At 37.5% G+C, this 19,696-nt stretch overlaps 1 protein-coding gene and 1 long non-coding RNA gene across 4 annotated transcripts in view; one reads left to right on the top strand and one right to left on the bottom strand.

The window, feature by feature from the left end:
• RSBN1 (round spermatid basic protein 1) overlaps nucleotides 1-19,696 on the bottom strand; it is a 48,502-nt gene that overhangs the window by 15,156 nt on the left and 13,650 nt on the right. Inside the window, exons 2-4 of one of the 3 annotated variants that reach the window (XR_014844470.1) lie at nucleotides 19,005-19,678; nucleotides 17,746-17,863; nucleotides 7-144 (exon numbers count right to left, since the gene is read on the bottom strand). Coding sequence is in view for 1 of the 3 variants with exons in the window: in XM_021090720.2 (XP_020946379.1) it covers nucleotides 7-144; nucleotides 19,005-19,678 (812 nt within the window). In the remaining 2 variants the exon portion in view is untranslated. The remainder of the gene's footprint in view (nucleotides 1-6; nucleotides 145-17,745; nucleotides 17,864-19,004; nucleotides 19,679-19,696) is intronic. The other 2 variants (XR_014844469.1, XM_021090720.2) reach the window with 2 other exon arrangements.
• LOC110260436 (uncharacterized) lies at nucleotides 3,630-5,231 on the top strand. The gene is made up of 2 exons (XR_002343729.2): nucleotides 3,630-3,781; nucleotides 4,622-5,231. It is a non-coding gene; the product is annotated as an uncharacterized LOC110260436 (long non-coding RNA).

The raw sequence follows: 19,696 nt of genomic DNA, 5'->3' as shown, positions 1-19,696 counted from the left end.
ACTCACTTTCAGAAATGGTGATTCTTCTAACATATCAAGGAACTCTGGGAAATAATCACCAACTTCTTCATCTACTGCTCCAACAAGACTTATCTGCCGCATAGGACCTGCCCGGTAGGTGCCACAGCAGTATGTCCTGTTGACCTGAGATAAAACGAAAGGGGGGGAGGACTGAAGTATATTATAAGAATTAGGATAGGGTATTGTTTCCAATGCTGCTATTTCTTCTACATACTAAGAACTCAACAGTCAGTACCTTGGATAAAGTCAATTGTTACAGAAGGGCACTCTAGCACACTGGCAAATACATTGATATATGAGCCACGAACAGAAATTTCAAGGTGCAAGTTAGTCTATGGTTCCAACATCTCAAGGAAATACTGAAAACAGTAAGATACACTTAAACATCTCTGAGAATGATTTCTGAACTTTGTGAACACTTAAAGTCATCTTTATTAGCAAAAAAATCAGTATATAAACATTTAAATTGACAGAGCAGGAAAAAAAAAAAAAAAAACTATTGTCAAATTAATATTCCACATTCACTTCATACTCCCTAGCCTGAAAACTCTCCCATCAGGCCAGACAACCGAGATGATGGTTATCAAACCCAGTCATATAAGATCCGGCACTCTAGGCAGGCTAATCTTTTTCTCTAACCAACTTACGCCAAACTTATTTCTATTTGCAAGACTTTTCTCTTGAATCTGCCCTTCTTAGGATATCCTCTTTTCTGTCAACCTAATCTTATCTTGCAAAGATCAGTTCAAGATTTTTCTTCTAGAAGCCTTCCTGATCACTCCTCATAATCTTTCCCTTTTCTGAAGTCTAATGTTACCTGCAAGCACACACACAATTTCTCTGTATTGACTCTCCAGTAAACATAGGGCCTATTCTATACAAATCTGTAGCCCAAAGAATCCTAACATTCAAACAGAATCTACCAATTGATTCAGTACAATAAAAGATGTTATTCTTGGAGTTCCCGTTGTGGCGCAGTGGTTAATGAATCCGACTAGGAACCATGAGGTTGTGGGTTCGGTCCCTGCCCTTGCTCAGTGGGTTAACGATCCGGCGTTGCCGTGAGCTGTGGTGTAGGTTGCAGACACAGCTCGGATCCCACGTTGCTATGGCTCTGGCGTAGGCCGGTGGCTACAGCTCCGATTAGACCCCTAGCCTGGGAACCTCCATATGCCGCAGAAGCGGCCCAAAGCAATAGCAAAAAGACAAAAAAAAAAAGACGTTATTCTTCTAGTCATCCCATGTATGTTCTTAACACTCCTACCTCCAATCCAGAACGAATGTTTCTCAAACACAGTCACAGATCTTACGCATACAGATGACTAAACTAAAAATGCTGCATTCTAACAAGGATTTCCTCTTTGAATCAATAACCTAGAATTTTCTACCCTAGTTAAGATGCAGATTAAATTGAAAAGCCTAATATATTATTATATTTTAAAGTGGGTCTCTATTGAACATTCAAAAAAAGGTTTTTTTTAAAGACTCAATTGTGGAATTTCTACTGTGGAGCAACAGGATAGGCAGCATTCTCTGGAGCACCAGGACACAGGTTTGATCCCTGGCCCGGCACAGTGGGTTAAGGATCTGGCGTTTCTGCAGCTGTGGCATAGGTCACAACTGTGGCTTGGATCTGATCCCTGGGCCAGAAACTCTATATGCCACATGGCAGCCAAAAAAGAAAAAAAGCATCAACTGTTACTATTTTATTTACTTTTTATTTTATTTCGTATTATTTTTCTTTTTAGGGCCATACCTGTGGCACATGGAGGTTCCCAGGCTAGACGTCAAATCGGAGTTGCAGCTGCCGGCCTACTTCACAGCCACAGCAACATGGGATCTGAGCTGCATCTGCAAACACATGCTCGACCCACTAAGCAAGACCAAGGGATCAAACCCACGTCCCCATGGATGCCAGCTGGGTTCACTAACCACTGAACCACAATGGGAACTCCAATTGCTACTATTTTAAATTCTGCCTCAATAGAAAGCATAAATAACCATCTAGGATTTCTTACACAGTTCTTTACTAGCAGTTCCTTAACAGCACTTTCAGAAGCATGCCACTGGTTTTGTTTACACAGACAATTTAACATTATCCCACACATACACACACACACAAAGTCTCATCTTGTTATCAAATTGTAGTGATTTCTTAATTCCTTACAAATCTTTCCCCCAAAATCTCCCTGGGTAATCCTTGCACAGTAACTGCTCAGGCCAGAATTACCTTGCATATATTTGTATGAATTACCTTCCACTTGTACCATCATCATGCTGTAAAAGCCAGTGGAGGCAGTCTGAGAAAGAGGATGATTATAGGATAGAGAGATAAGAAAGGGGAAGTAAGAGAGCTTTTCCAAGCATTATTTTAACCTTTCTAAGCCAAGCACCCTAAAATGACTAAAGCAGATTTACATTAGTACCAGTTCTGGAAACAGTGGTATGCTTTCAAGGCTAATAAAAGAAATATCAGTTTCCTCCAAATACCTCCCCCAACTCTTCCCAATTACCAGAAATGCCTTCCAAAAAAGGCTTTCAAGCTATGTGATAAATTTCCTAAAGACCTGTCACAATTTAAATCTCACATAACTTAACAGGCCAGTCTTAAGTATACTGTCACATGGTAGTTTTCATCAACTTACATGGCGTGCTAGCTTTGAGATTATTGTACAACTCTTTTTCTTTCTTTTTTCTTTTTATAGCTGCACATGCATCATACGGAAGTTCCCAGGCTAGGGGTCAAATTGGAGCTGCAGCTATAGGCCTACATCACAGCCATAGCAACACCAGATCTGAGCTGCATCTGCAATCTATGCTGCAACTTGTCCAACACCAGATCCTTAACCCACTGAGTGAGGCCAGGGATCGAACCCACATCCTCACAGACACTATGTTGGGTTCTTAACCCACTGAGCCACAATGGGAACTCCAAGATTATACGACTCTTAATGCACTATTAATTTGAAGGAATTCACATTACTTCAAATTTTGCACACAAAGTGAGACTGATTTAACATCTTTATACCACAGTATTCCAAGTTTACCTAATTTAAATACCACTAAATCAACAGCACTGAACTTGAGGACAAAGTAAAAATGTAAACACCTAGAATAATTAATATGTGACATGAATAAATATAAAGCATCCTTCCTTTTTTTGGAAACAAAGAGGAGAAACTATTTATGTTTGCTGTTGACCATTAAACTATAGCTAAAAAAAAGTAGTGGTAGTAAAGCTGATTAACAGTATCTATCAATTGTATAAAAAATTTTAACAAATGCTAATGTTTGTGATGTATTTCAATAATTAACAGCAAAATTAGAAGATGGCCAGCATTTACGGCCAGAAATTCAACAGGTACCAACTGTGTGACACCAATGCCAAACAAGCAACTAAAATTATCCCCCAGTATCTATTCTACCGTCTTTTTAGCAACAGAACTTCCTGAGCATATACCCAGTGAGCTAGACTCCTTGGCAGCTAAGTGTGGTCTGTGACTGAGTTCTAGTCAGTGAAATATGAGCATAAGTTAAATATGCAATTTCTAGATCATGTCTTTTTAAGTACATGGCTAGCTTTCCACTTCCTCTTTCTCTCTTTTGAGGGCCAAGTTCAACCATGCACATGACAACACCAAAGGAAATGGCAAAACTGGAAAGACAGAAGGAAAGTAGAATCCTGGATGACATCATGGGACAAAGCTGCTTACCTCTGGACTTATCACTTAAGAGAGAAACTTATTTTGTTCAAGCCACTGTATGTGAGATCTCTTTGTTACAATGGTTTAGCCTCCATCTCCTACTCTGGGCTTTAAAAAAAAAATCTATTAAAACAACACACCCCAAAGAGAACAATTAAGATGATTAGTGACTTGGAAATCATACAAATTGGAGGAAGAGTGATGAAATTAAAATTATTTCAAAAGTATTTGACTTGGAAAGATAAAAGTGGGGACACAATAATCTTCACATACTTGGAAGCTTATCACAGAAGAGTAAACTTATAACCTTAAATAAACACGAACAAAAGAGAAAAACAAAGATTGGAGAAATGAGCTATGGCTGGATTATGGAAAGTCTTAAAGACCACATTAAGAATTTGGGAAATCAGGAGTTCCTGTTGTGGCTCAGCAGTAACGAATCTGACTAGTAACCATGAGGACTTGGGTTCAATCCCTGGCCTCACTCAGGAGATTAAGGATCTGGTGTTGCTGTGAGCTGTGGAGTAGGTTGCAGGTGTGCCTTGGACCCTGAATTGCTGTGGCTGTGGCCAGCAGCTGTAGCTCTGATTTGACCCCTAGCCTGGGAATTTCCATATACTGCGGGTGCAGCCCAAAAAGAAGGAAAAAAAAAAAAAAAGAATTTGGGAAATCACTAAAAGTTCTAAAGTAGTAAAAGGAAAAGAAAGTTAGCAGATTTGCCTTTGTTTTTTTTGGGGGGGGGGGGGGCTTGGATGTTTTGTTTTTTGTTTTCTCAAAGGGACACTGAAAGAAAAGAGACTATTAGGTTTCTTTACTATTCCAAATAAGAAACAATAGACTAACCTAATAGCAGTGAAGCTGATTTTAAGAAGTTTTTTTTTTTTTTTTTTTTAAAGGATTTGAAAAATATCCACGAGATAAAACTGTCAAGACTTGGAAAAAGACTGGATATGATAGAGAAGAAAAAGGAGTGTCAAGGATGTCTCTCAGGTTCTGCCCTTTGCAATCAAATGGAGAAACCACTCTTTTTACTGGAGGAGAGGACCAGGTTTGGGTGGGGAGGTGATAGCTTCAGTGTGGGACATCATGAGCTTGAAGTATGTCACAGGCTGAATAATTTGGCTCCCAAAGATATCCAGAACCTGGAGTTCCTATTGTGGCTAGGCAAAAACAACTCTGACTAGTAACCATGAGGATGCAGGGTCCATTCCCTGGCCTCTCTCAGTGGGTTAAGGATCCGGCATTGCCGTGAGCTGTGGTGTAGGTCACAGACTCAGCTCAGATCTGACACTGCTGTGGCTGTGGCACAGGCCAGCAGCTACAGCTCTGATTCAACTCCTAACCTGGGAACCTCAATATACCGAGGGTGTGCCCCCCCCAAAAAAGAGTGAGAGATCCAAAGATATCCAGAACCTATTCCCCAAAACCTGTGACTGTTAACCTTATATGGCAAAAGGACTTTGTAGCTATAAATAAAGGATTTTGAGATGGAGTTATTAACCTGGATTAACCAAGTGCACCCTAAATGTAATCAGTGTACTTATGACAAGGAAACAGAAGGAGAGCTGATCACAGAGATGTGAAGGTGATGTGATGATTAGAAGTGAGACTGGATTGATATATTTTGAAGACAGAGGAGGAGGCCACAGGCCACGAAATACAGACGGCCAGTAGAGGTAGGGGGAAAAAAAAAACCACACACACACACACAAAACCCACAAAAAACACCCTACAAAACAAAAAAACCCAAGCACAACAAACACACACACACACACACACACACACACACACAAAATAGATTCTCCTTCAGAGCCCTCAGAACTGTAAGAGACTAAATTTGTGTTGTCTTAAGACGCTATATTTGCGGTAACTGGTAATAGCAGTGACAGAAACTAATACAAAGTACCTCTGAAACATCCAAGTGCATACATCAAGAAGGCAGATGAGCCTGAAATTAGAAGAAATGCGGACTGAGGATATAAACCCCAGTCACTGGCATAACTGGAACTTTAAATTTATAAGAGATGACTGGAGAATAGACAGAGATCAAAGAGCAGAGGTCTCGGAAAATGCCAAACTAAAGAACACAAAAGGGAAAGAAAAGCTGACCAAAAAACAATGTAAGGAGTTGTCAAGTGGTCAGAGAAGTTAAGAAAACTAAGAGAGCACAGTATCATGAAAGTCAACCTAAGAACATATTTCAAGAGTTTGGTCAAAATGCTGCTGAGACCCCTAGTAAGATGAAGACGAAAAATAACCATTAGTGACCCTGAGCAAGAGATGTTTCAGAGAAATTATGAGGGCAGAAACCAAATCAGCGTGGAGAGATGAGGAAATGGAGACAGCATGTGTAGACAATTCTTTCAAAAAGTTTGGCTGGAAAGAAAGAATGGTTGTAGTTAGAAGAGGAAATAGGATAAAGGGGGAATTTTTTACACAGAAAGACTGAGAAATCCTCAATGAGCTGTATATATAAGAAAGTATGTGCTGCCCCAGAATCTCATGAAACAGGATGTTATAAAACTTTTGGATTTTTACTAATTGATAAGTAAAAACTAGCATATTAGTATTTTTAATTTCATTTTCTTAGGAATAAAGTTGTGTATCTTTTCAGATAAGAGGACTAAATGGCCATGTGTATCTTTCAGTCAACTGTTCATTATGTTTGCTTATTTTTATATGGTGTTGCTACTATTTCTCTTATCTATTTCTAGAGATAGTTTAGGAAGGTTAATCTTGTCAGTGTTAAAAATTTGTCTTTTGGAGTGCCCGTCATGGTGCAGTGGAAACAAATACAACTGGGAACCATGAGGTCGAGGGTTCAATCCCTGGCCTCGCTCAGTGGGTTAAGGATTGGGCGTTGTTGTGAGCAGTGATGTAGGTCACAGACGTGGCACAGATCTGGCGTTGCTGTGGCTGTGGTGTAGGCCAGCGGCTACACCTACGATTGGACCCTAGCCTGGGAACCTCCATATGCCTTGGGTGTGGCCCTAAAAAAACAAACAAAATGAAACAAATTTGTCTTCTGACTTTGTTTACAGTGATTTTTGTTTTGGTTTTAGTCATAGTTAGACATTTGCCACTCCAAAGTTATGAAAATAATTCTTCCATGTTCTTCTTATGTTTTCTTATGTTTATGTCTCCATTTTCTACATGTCTCTGATCTCATTTAGAGTTTATCATGGTATACAGTGCTATGTACACTAAGATAAATTCTAGATACCCTAATGTCCCAATACTACCTTCTCTCTGCCACCCATGATTTGAGATGCTATCATTTTTACATATTAAATACCTAATATGTTTTGGGGTCTATTTCTGGACTTACTTTTCTGTTTCATTGAACAATATTCATAAACTAGTACACAATTATTTAATACTTAAATCTTTAGACTGTATTGGTATCTAATAGGGCACTCCTTCATTATAGCTTTTCTTTTTCCAAGTTTCCCTGGATATTCTTGTCTGTTTATTTTTTTCATATAAACTTCCAAATCAGGTGACTGTCACAGGAAAAAACAACAACAAAAAAAACAATTATTGGTAGTGTTTTTATTGGGATTATGCTTAATTTATAATTTAGGGGAAATTATTATTTTGATGCTGGTTCTTCTTAACGCAAGAACATACGATATCTTTCCATTTACGTCTTCCTTTTTGTTATATTTTAATACTAATGCCAAGAGTTTGGTAAAGGTGAAAAGGTGAAGAAGACTGCTAGTTAGGAGTTCCCTCATGGCCCAATGGGTTAAGGACCCAGTGTTGCCATTGCTGTGGCACCGGGGGGTTAGGGGGGGCAGGAACTTCTGCATGCTGCAGATGTAGCCAAAAAAACAAAAAACAAAAACAAAACAAAAAAAGACAACTGCTAGTTAAACAAGGCAGGCTGAACATATGATTTACTCATATTCCTTATCAAAACCCCACTCAAGTGAGAGTAAAATAGAAAGGCTATAAATTCCAGAAGCTCAAAGAGAACAGAAGTAAAAATGATATTAGCTATCAAAACATTTTTAGAAGGTAAAAAATATATAGAGGAATTAGCAGTTTGCAAACTCTGGATACTGAGTACCTGTACAGAAGATATCCAAAAAGCAGGTTTGTGCTACAAAATCACAGAAAGGCTAAGCATCACAGGTGGGGAACAAAGCATGTAACTAAAAACAAAGGAGATGGGTAAAATCTATTTAAAGAGTCAAACCCCTCCATTTACCTTCCATCTCTCCATCCTATACTCTTTCTTAACCCTATTTTATGAAGAAAATGAACCAAAGAGACTACACAAAGAAACCAGGCACAAGTACGGAAGAGACCCAGTATACTGAAAGAGGGAATTAAAATTCCATACATTTAATTTCATACTTCAGCTCCAAGACTTCTAGCAGATACGGGTATGTATAAACTACTCTACCTCTCTGGCAAAAATGAGGTAGATTCTTAGCTGTAAAAACTAAAAGCCCCAAAGAAAAGATCTCTAAATGCTGACATTTGGAGCTTTTCTTAAAGTGATATGGCCGGATCTTCTACCCAGTCATCAAAGAATAAGTCCCATTTACGTGTTCACAGAGTTTCTGAACAGTTTTTTACTAACTCATTTAAATATAAACAGCTCACCAGACGTTTGAAGAAAGTATCTCACATAAATAGGAGATTAAAACAAAAAGGAAACTGATGAAACAGAGACAACCCAGGGAATAAAATAAAAATTCAAAACAAGTATAATATCTGAAAGATACTGCACCCATGAAATCAAAACAAGAAGTTATGAAAAAAAAAGAACTCTTAAATTCAAAATATTGCAGCTAAAATAGATCAACAGGAGAAAAAGAAGGTAATTAAATATCTCCAGAATAAAAATACAAAGAAAATAAAAAAAGACAAAGAAAATAACAAAAAGACAAAGAAAAATTACAGGAAAGATAAAAAAAATTAGAGGTTCAATCAGAAGGCCTAACATCCAAGTTACAAAAGCCTCAGAAAAAGTGAGATAAGGAAATGAACTAAGAATACAAAAAAATTTACCCTAACAGAAGGCTATGCATTCCCACATTGAAAAAACCCTAAATGTTCAAGAGAGTGAATTAAAAAAAAGACTCACCCCAATGAGAGATGAGAAAAATCACAGGGTTGGGGATGGCCTTCAACTATATTGGTGATATTTTATGCCTTGGGCCAGGTGGCAAGAACATAGGTCTTTATTATTATTTTTTTCTTTTTATGGCCACCCGCGCCAGATGGAAGTTCCCATTCCAGGGGTCGAATCAGAGTCACAGCTGAGTCCCAGTCCCAGCCATGGCAACACCGGATCCATGCCACATCTGGACCTATGCTGTAACTTATGGCAACACCAGATTCCCAACCCACTGAGCAAGGCCAGGGATCAAACCTGTATCCTCACAAAGACGTCAGGCTCTTAACCCATTGAGCTACAAAGGGAATTCCTATTATTCTTTATACCTCTTTATGTCTGAAATATTTCATAAATTAAAAATCAAGAAAAGACCCATCTCAAAGCTTATTCTCAGTCTTCTGAAATTTTGCAAGAAGGAGTTTTGAAAGCTTCCAGAGAGGAAACATGACATCTTGACATTGGATTTCTCAGTAGCAACACTAGAAGTGTAAATAAAGACAGTGGAGTAATACCTTTATAAATCTGCAGAAAAATGACCTCCAACCTAGAATTCCAAACCTATCTAAACTATCAATCAAATGTAATGGTAGAGACACTTTTCAGACATGTGAGATCTCATTTGAGTCATGGAACTGAGGCAGAGCAGTCACAGGATCCCAGAAGAGACTCAGGTAAAAGGCAAACAGAAACCCCAGGATATACATGTACAAGATAGGTGAGATGTATACACATCTTGGGATAGACCTCCAAAAACATTCTTACTGAAACACAGTAATATTACAAAACTGTAAAGATACTAAATGTCTGAAAACAGAATAAATAGTGATGTAGTCATACAACAAAATAACAAATACAGTGATTTAAATAAATGAACTAGAATTATATTATAACATAATTCTCAAAAGCAATGTTGAACCAAAGCAATCTGCAGAATGATACATGCAATATACTATTTGTAGAGTGCTAAATCACACAAAATAGTTACATATATTGTTTACGTATTGATACATGCATAGCAAAATATTAGAAGATACATGGATATGATAAACCTCAAATACAGAATAAAGATTTAGTTCTGCGGAAGAAAAAATTCTTTTAATAAAAATGAAGAAAACATATAAAGCAGGAATTCACTTAAAATAATGTGCACTCTTCTTTATATGGGAATGGAAGGGGGAAAGATGGTATGGGGGGAGATCCTAAGCAAATGGCTACAGTTTCAGTTAGGGATGATAAAAAAAATTCTAGAAATGGATAGTGGTGATGGCTGCACAACACTGTGAAAGTACTTAATGCCAATGACTTACACAACTTAAACTAGTTAAATAGTAAATCATGTTATGTATATTTTGTAACAATGTTTTAAGAGCCCTAAACAGAATGAGGGATGGAATCCAGAACAAAGGTAGAAGGATTAATTCTGAGAAGGAGTTGGGATAGCTTCTCTACTGTAACAAGAGGGAATGCAGAAAAGATAAAAAGCTTGAATAGTCATCATGAAGGCAAGCAAGTTGACCAAAGAAAAGAAGTAAGTTTCTTACACAATGTTGTGGGCCCACTGGAGGCCTTATAAAACCTTATGAAGAGACAAACCCTGAATAATTATCAATCCAAAACTGATTTTCTAAAACACTTGCACTAGGTAGACATTAGACAAGATTATCTTCAAAAGCCCTTTATGATTCTGTGAAATTCTAAGAGGACTGTACCTACTGGTGAAGTGAAGGGAGTCTGAATATTAGGTAGATGGCATACAGTTTATTTTTTTTTTAATTTTTTATTTTTTTGGCTTTTTGCTATTTCTTGGGCCGCTCCCGCAGCATATGGAGGTTCCCAGGCTAGGGTTCTAATCGGAGCTGTAGCCACCGGCCTACGCCAGAGCCACAGCAACGCGGGATCCAAGCCGCGTCTGCAACCTATACCACAGCTCACGGCAACGCCGGATCCTAAACCCACTGAGCAAGGGCAGGGACTGAACCCGCAACCTCATGGTTCCTAGTCGAATTCGTTAACCACTGCGCCACGACAGGAACTCCGGCATACAGTTTAAAACAGCGTTTCTTAAACTTGCCTGATCATAGGAACCGAATCACCTGGACTATTTATCTCAGGCCTCCCTCCAGACCTAACGAATGAGAATTTCCAGGAGAGGAATGTGAGAATTCTAATTATGTCCCTGGAACTAGCAAACCAAGATTATTCTTAGGATCTGGCACGTTTGAGAAACTGGCCTGGAAATGACATTCAAAGCAAAGAACAAATCGAGTTCTACCACCTCACCTAGTGTACTACAGGGGCACAGTGAAGGAAGGAGTAAGTATAAGGACGACTGGAAGGAGACTAAAGAACAGAAAAAAGGAAGATTGCTATGGAAGAAAGAAACAATGTCCAACAGGGAAAACTCAGCCTTTAGTAAAATCAGAAGGCAAAGGGGGAGGGGTGAGATTATAGAATAGATTGTACATAGGGGGATAATGCCTATAAGAAAACAGTAGTTAGCTATGCAGCATTAAAATTTTCAAATTTAGGGGAGTTCCCGCCGTGGCGCAGCAGAAACATATCCAACTAGGAATCGTGAGGTTGTGGGTTCGATCCCTGGCCTCGCTCAGTGGGTTAAGGATCTGGCATTGCCATGAGTTGTGGTGTAGGTTGCAGAGGCGGCTCATATCTGGCATTGCTGTTGCTGTGGCTGTGATGTAGGCCAGCGGCTACAGCTCTGATTGGACTCCTCGCCTGGGAACCTCCATATGCCGTGGGTGCAGCCCTCAAAACAGACAAAAAGACAAAAAAGGAAAAAAAAAAAAATTTTATATTTATGTCTATAAAAGTTTAAACACTTATATTTGATTAAAAACCTAGAAGATAACATCTTTATTCATAATTTCCAAAACTTGGAAGCAACGAACATGTCCTTTAGTAAAGTGAATGGATAAATAAACTGTGGTACATCCAGACAATGAGATACTAAAAAACAATAAGCTATCAAGCTATGAAAAGACATGGAGGAACTTCAAATGTATATTACTAAGTGGAAGAGGCCAATCTGAAAAGGTTACATATTATATGATTCCAACTATAGGATATTCTTTTAAAGTTAAAACTATGGAGACACTAAAAAGATCAGTGGTTGCCAGGCGTAAGGAAAAAAGGGGAGAATTAGGCAGAGCACAGATTTTTGGGGCAGAGAAAATACTCTGTACATTGCCATAATGATAGACACGTATCATTAAACATTAGTCCAAACGCACAGACTGTACAATACCAGAGTGAACTGCAATGTAAACTATGAACTCTGGGTGATTATGATATGTCAGTGTTCAGCAACTGTAATAAATGCATACCACTCTGGGAGGGGATACTGATAACGTGGGAAGCTATGCACAGGTAGGGACAGTGAATATATGAGAAATCACTGTACCTTCCTTTCAATTTTACTGTGAACCAAAAACTGCTCTAGAAAAAATAAATTCTTTTTAAAAAATAAAAACTCAGAACACCAAGCCAGAAATACACAATACGGAAAGAAAAAAGAAAAAAAAAAAAACCCGAGGCAGGAGAGACAGGTGGAGAGATGGGGTAGAAATTATTCCACAGAACTCATGTTCCAGAAAGAAGTCAATTTGAGCTGACCATTTAAAAACAGAAAGGAAAAAGCTAGCCAGCAATCTTCCTAATCTTGTGACCTATGAATAGAAAGACATTCCCACTTTAAAACATACAGTGAAAAATCAGTGTGAGTCAAAATGAGTTTATTACAAGCTGTACTTAGAATGAGAGAAAAGAACCAAACCTACCATTTTTATGCTGTTTTATAAAATCAGCTAACTAAAATATTTATTTCTCCTTTTATATAACACACTGATATGTGGTTCCTTACGAGTTTCTCCATTATTTACCAACTACAAAGCACTCCATGAGTTCCACTCTTAATCAGTACTATCATTTCACTATAAAATGTTAATTAATCAAAGACGGGGAACACCCAATAAACCCATCTTAAGTCTTGTCACAACACACAATGACATTTGTTAATTTTCTCTGAAATAGTAGACATTACCATTTTATAGCAGTAAAAGTAACAGTTGTGAGAACTTCTATTATCACCTAAAGTTAAAATGAGTATTAATTTAAAATATTTAAAATTTAAAATATTTCAATATTTTATGTATGGAGAAATTTTTGTTAAAGCATAACTTAAAATATGCACATTTGGGAGTTCCCACTGTGGTGCAACAGATTAAGGACCTGGCATTGTCTCTGTGGCTAAGTAGGTTCTATCCCTGGCTCAGCACAGTGGATTAAAGATTCAGCGTTTGCAATAGCTGAGGCATATAGGTCACAGCTAAGGCTCAGATTCCATCCCTGGCCTGGGAACTCCCATGTGCTGCAAGTGCAGCAAAAACAAAAACAAAAACACACCTCTGCCAGATAAAGAGAACAAAATCCTATGACAGTAGACATATTTTAAAACTCAATCCCCTCTCTCCTCCACCACATACCCTTCATCTTCATTATACCCTTCAATTAATAGATGTTATAAAATGAAAATAGTCTCAGATGGTGATATTTAAAACAACTCCCCACTTCATACATATTTTAGTATTTTTTGTTGCTTTTGTTTGAAATTCATGTACAAAACCAAATACTTATAGCCTTACTGATTCTTGGACCAGTAACATAAACGTCATCTGTAAGCTTGTGAGAAATATAGACTCTAAAGCCCCAATCCAGGGTTACAAAATCAAAATCTGTATTTCATATGCACATTAAAATTTGCTAAACCCTCAACTACAGGATTAAAGACAGAGGAAAAAATTCCTCTGAAGATCTGCCACTACTCAACCTTGGGGAAGGTAAACCAAAATGTGACCTTCCTCAGAGTTCTTGTTGTGGCTCAGCAGGTTAGGAACTCTACTGGTATCCGTGAGGATGCAGGTTCCATCCCTAACCTCGCTCTGTGGGTTAAGGATCCAGCATTGTTACAAGCTGCAGCATAGGTCACAGATGCGGCTCAGATCTGGTGCTGCTGCAGCATAGGCCAGGAGCTGCAGCTCCAATTCAACCCATAGCACAGGAACTTCCATATGCTGCAGATACAGCCATGGGAAGAAAAAAAAAGTGAACTTCCTCATCCATAAAACAAAAGCTTGGAAATGGTCCCCACTTGCTCTAAAATCCTTTTAGTCCATAAAATGACTAGAATAATATTTGAACTTTTAGTCAGTTTATCAGCTGCCACAGGATTTTTATAAGGAAGAAAGCCAAGGATTGCATATTTATTGCAGAACTATTACACTTCAAAGTTGAAAACCATTACTAAAAGCCAATAATTACAAGCTATAACACCTAAGGAAAAAAAATCATAAATTATATTTTAAAATTGTATTTATTTCATTACTTCTAAGGGAGAAATACATTTCTAAAAGACCGTTAATTTTTCTCCATTAACCAACCAAAAGATTCCACAAACTTATTTTTAGTCAAAACTGTTACTTAGCCAATGACTATTTAAAACTTAATTAGACCTAATAATTCTACAGAATTATAAAAATACCATATTGTGTTAATACATAATATGTTAGAAACTCTATAAAGTTATCATGTATTAGCTGTTGAGAGCTAATAAAATTTGAGGATCAGCTTGGTGCTTCAATTGATATTTATCATGAACTTACCTGTTCTGGTGTTAAAACACTTGAGTTTTATAGAATATTAAAAGAAAAAATAACTACTAATATGTACATCCTAGCTTTGCTAACTATAATAATTTAAAAAATATAAAAGTAACAGAAGCTATAATCCTTCTTGCACCAAACAAAGCTACATTTTATTTCCTCCAGCTAGAGCAGGAGTTCTAAAGCAGTACTACTCAAACCTTAATGTGCACATGAATCACCTAAGGGTCTCCTTAAAATGAAGATTCTGATTCAGAAGATCTGGGTAAGGGTCTAGGAGTCTGCATGCCTAGCAAGCTCCCTGGTGCTGCCAAATTTATTCACAGAGCAAGTAGCAAAATTCTTCAAAAATTAAAAAAAAAAAAAAATTACAATATTTAGATGGCCATGGTTTGCAAAGTACTGGTCTTGATGTTGGCAATTAAATTCCTAATTGAGTAACCTAACACTTCTCTGTCCTTTTCTTACTTGACCCCCAATAAGGATATGATATCTAAGCACCCCTTCATTCTTAAAACCTTTAAAACCTGTACTGTAACCTTCTATCTCTTTCTTTCTGATCTCTTCCCATGTTCCTCACACATGCAGGTGCATCACAGAACTCCATTCTTAGCTTCATCTCTCTTCCATTTCTAATTCTGTCCCTGGATTATCTACATGCTAATGGTCCAACTTCTGCATCTCAGGCTTAGATATGTCCTAGTTTTAGATCCAGATATTCAACTACCTAATAGACATTTCCAACTGTTAGTCCTCACAAGCACCTACCTCAACATTAAATATCTCAAACTGAACTCATCAACACCTTATACCCTTAGAAACAAACTTTTTCAACCTTGTATCAATTGTGTGACCAGCACCACCATCCACCTATTTGTCCAAAGCACATTTGAAGACTCTCCTTTTCCCTCACCAACTGCAATTAATCCTGTCTTCTAATTATTTCTCAAATTGCATTCCCTCCTCTCTAGTTTCAGTTTGGACATGGCTCATTTTTTACCTGGTTACTATAGTAACCTAACCAGTCTTCTTGCTTCCAATTTCATTGTCCTCAACGCCCCACTTCACACCACTATGTAATCTTTGTAAACGTAACTTGATAGCACTCCCCTATTAAAATTCACCAACAGGTCCCCATTACCTTTGGGAAATAGTACTAACTTCTTTTCTGCAGATCATACAAACCTCTTAACAATTTTGATTTTTGTCTGTCTCACTGGTATTAATTCCCACCACCCTTTAAGAGTTAGCATGTACTCCTGCCATGTCAAGCAATAGCAGCTCCCTAAAAGTGCCACATTCTCTAATGCATCCATGTATTTACATAGGATATTATTCCTTTTGTTTAAAATGCCCTTATTAACACTAAGTACTAATCTTCTTTCAAGACTCTACTCAAGTATCACAGGCTGCAAATGCCTTTTCTAATCCCTTTAGGTCTGAGTTAGGTAACACTACCAACTGTGCTCCCTCTATGGTAGGGTTTTTCCCTATGCATACCTCTAGTCTACTACTTATCAAACTGTATTATAATTGCTGGTGTATTCGTCTCTTCCACTAGATTGAGTTCATCAATTAGTCCTTTTTTTTTTTTTTTCCTTTTCTTTTTAGGGTTCCACCTGTGGCATATGGAGGTTCCCAGGGTAGGGGTCTAACTGGAGCTGCAGCTGCTGGTCTACACCACAGCAATGCAGGAACCAAGCCTCGTCTATGACCTACACCACAGCTCACAGCAACGCCGGATCCTAAACCCACTGAGCAAGGCCTGGGATTGAACCTGCAACCTTATGGTCCCTAGTCGGATTCATTTCTGCTGCGCCACTACGGGAACTCCAATTAGTTATTTTAAGAACAAAATGTACAGTACATGGTAGTTTTTCAATAAATGTTTGCTGAATAAACCACCTTGAAATACAGTCATGAGTAATTACCATCACTATACATTTAAACAATAAACAACTTCAATTAACTGTGACTCTAAAGGTAATAAAAATTCTACTTCACTTTATTAATAGGCTTAACAGAACTTCCTAAGACTTTACAACCACGGAAGTCCTAAGGTATTCACTTAATTCCCAACAATCTAAAGGTATTTGTGAAAAATATTAGAATAGCTTTCTGAATATTGTGTTAAACGGAGATATTTTAATTTCACTGACTACAATGTTTAGACAAATAAAAATACTACTCTCTCTTCCAGTGAAGAGAGGGACATGGTAAAACAATGCATTTATTGTTCAGGTGACTTAGGCCTGCACACTGACTTCTTCTACTCACTAGCTACACAACTTTGCGTAACAACAAGTGTCTCCAAACCTCAGTTTCTTCGATGGAAAATAGATAAAATTGCTTACCTATTCCACAGATTATTTCAAATAGTGAGATATGAATGTGAAAGCATTTAAATAAACCATGAAGTGCTAAACAATTTTAAACTTCTGTGTTAGCTTCCATCCCAACATGTGCTAAAGATTTTACAGCCTCAAAATATAGTTTCATGAGCTACTTCAGCCTCCCATACCCACCCCATGTGTCTCTCCAACGACTGAAAATTCATAAATAAAGTTCCAGGATTACCAGGAGCATAAGACTTACTCAATAGTTCTCAACGTTCTTAATGTGGTTGAAGTGATTAACGATATTTAACTTAATAACTTATGTTCTTAAAACATGGTATTTTATAAATCTCAAAGTAAATCTCAAGGTAAGTTGTTGGTACAGTCATTTAAATTTCAGCTCCATTAAAAAAATTAATTGGAGGACAAAAATCAGCAGGGAATATTTAGAAATATTTTCTCTTATTAACTATTTAGACTGGGTACTATCTATTGACATATAAGCTTGATCTACTAGAGATTAACTAATATGAAAGTTAAAAAGTCACCATTCAAAACCGAGACTTTTTCCCCCAAGTGTCTGGCTTATTTCTCAGATATGCTTGCTGGACTATCAATCAGAAGAGAAAATTTGCTGCATTTTTCTAAACTAAAAAAGTGATAGAGCACATTATTTCTGCTCTCAGCAATATCTTTCTTTGTTAAATAGGGACTTAGGAGGATTATGGATTATATTAAGAGAACTTAATAGCTTTCAGTCCCTTTTGCAATATTTATAAAAATAGGACTCCTTAACCTTCAAAGGGCAAAACTCCTTTAAAAAAAAAAAAAAGAAAAAGAAAAAACAAAATCTACTACAAAAGTCAGCACTTCGGTACCTGATTGTGGTAACAAGGCCAAAATCCAAGACGAAGCCCTTTATTGCACATCGTGTTCCAACGTCTTGGGCAGCCCCATCTTGCGACCTCTCCAGATTGGCTGCTCCTGCTCTCTCTACTGTAGAGAGAACTTCAATTAGAGAAATTCTGAAGCTCATAAATCTAAACTGGATACTCTCCTCACTGGAGGCAAGGATGGTAAGAATTACTAAAAAGATTCAAGTTAGAAAAGGTTTCATATAAATCTAAGTGGCTTGAAACCACTATAATGCAGGTGGCTGAGAGTCTTATTATGGAACGGTCTATTTACCTAAGGGAAAAAAAAAAATCTTAAGGAAAAGAATGGCAGCAAATTATTAGATAACCTGAAGAAACAGGTTATATAATCATAAATCTCTAAAAAGTGAAACACTCTCCACTAAACCTCTGTAGAATTTATAATACAAACTTATAGCTGACCATTCATGTTCATAATCCTTGAGAAAAGCAAGCAAGGAAAAAACTAGGATACGATATCAACTTTTTATGCCCTAAAATAACTTCGATGAAAAAAATGTTTGGTTAAAAATCACTAGTTAGGAAGGCGAGATTTCCCTGCTGACTTAAGCCTAGCTGCCCAAGCAAGGCTTCAGAAAACGTCTTCACCTACAACAGTGCATAGGCAGAAGGAGCAGAGGCTACGGCGGTCTTCCTAGTGACACTTCCAAGTCACATAAATGCGGTATGTTTCTGGGACAGACTGCCAACAAGTTACTGAAAGAAGAAAAACAAAAACAGCAAAAACCTGACAAACAAGCCAATGCCCTCATGTGTTCTATTATGACATGAAAGGTAAGTCTTAAGAAAAGTTACCTTGAGGCTACTAAATCACATCTTCCATGCTAACATTACCCAATTTGTGAAAAACTGGACTGGTTTTCAAGCTGGCTTCCCACAAAAACTTGTTCCTCAAAAACTGATATAAAACATGTATAAAGTATTTCTTAGACAAAGCAAGTAACAAGCCACATCCCAAAGAATTTCAGCAATTAAGAATTTTCAATTAAAAGTATAAATGAACAATTTGAACCACCTTTACCACCATGAATTTTTATTAAATGTATATAATCAACATACACTGGTACATAATCAACTAAATTTCAATAAAATACATTTTTTTAAAAGTGTACTAGTATGTGCTTCCAACAGAATGAGGATACTACTTTTGTAAATACTGTAACCCGTATTTACTAAATAATTTAATAATCATTTTACCTTACCTGAGTGTGAAAATTTGAAATGGTGGTTGTTTCGATATCTTTCTTGCCCAGAATTTCCATTTTCACTGGCGTGTTGGGGAAATTAAAAGCAAAGTAGTCCAAGAAGTCTGGGAGATAAGCGGCCGCTCCATGCACTATTGCTAAAGCATAGTAAGCAGCATTTTTCTCATTTTCACTGAATGTCAAAGCAAGAAATTCCTCAGAAAATCTCTCCATCTCCATTGGAGACAAAAATGAGAGTTCATCCATGTAAGCATGAAGGACAAGAGCACCACCATTGGACTGGTGTTCCTCATGGATAAAGTTGCTAAATTTAGTACCTGTTTTTAAGAAATTTCTACGAATAGAATGCTCCTGGTGAGTCATAAAAGGTGTTTGTACTCCCTGGGGTACCCGATATTCTTGCATGCCCAAATTTAATCGACACAGTTGTTCATCTTTCAGATACCTGAAGGACTCCTTATTAACTCCTGAAGTGCTATTTATTTGTCCTTGGGTGAGGATTTCCTTACTGATGCGGGTCAGGCCAGCACAGACGGTTTGTACTTCCTTATTGTACATTTTAAGGCGTCTTCCTCGCATATCTTCTCGGTGTTTCTTTTTCTTTTTCTTCTTTATTTTCTTCAAGACAAAATCATCGGCTCTCTGGGTTTTACCATTTTCATCTGGTGTTTCTGGCCACGATAATTAAA

The sequence above is a fragment of the Sus scrofa genome, chromosome 4 (assembly GCF_054392235.1).
Source record: "Sus scrofa isolate SSC_HxYL_T2T_F1_AM1 chromosome 4, Sscrofa_HxYL_maternal_Yorkshire_Landrace_v2.0, whole genome shotgun sequence".
NCBI classification, from domain to species: domain Eukaryota; kingdom Metazoa; phylum Chordata; class Mammalia; order Artiodactyla; family Suidae; genus Sus; species Sus scrofa.
The sequence above is the reverse complement of the archived record's forward strand: the minus strand, read 5'-3'. Positions and strand labels throughout refer to the sequence as shown.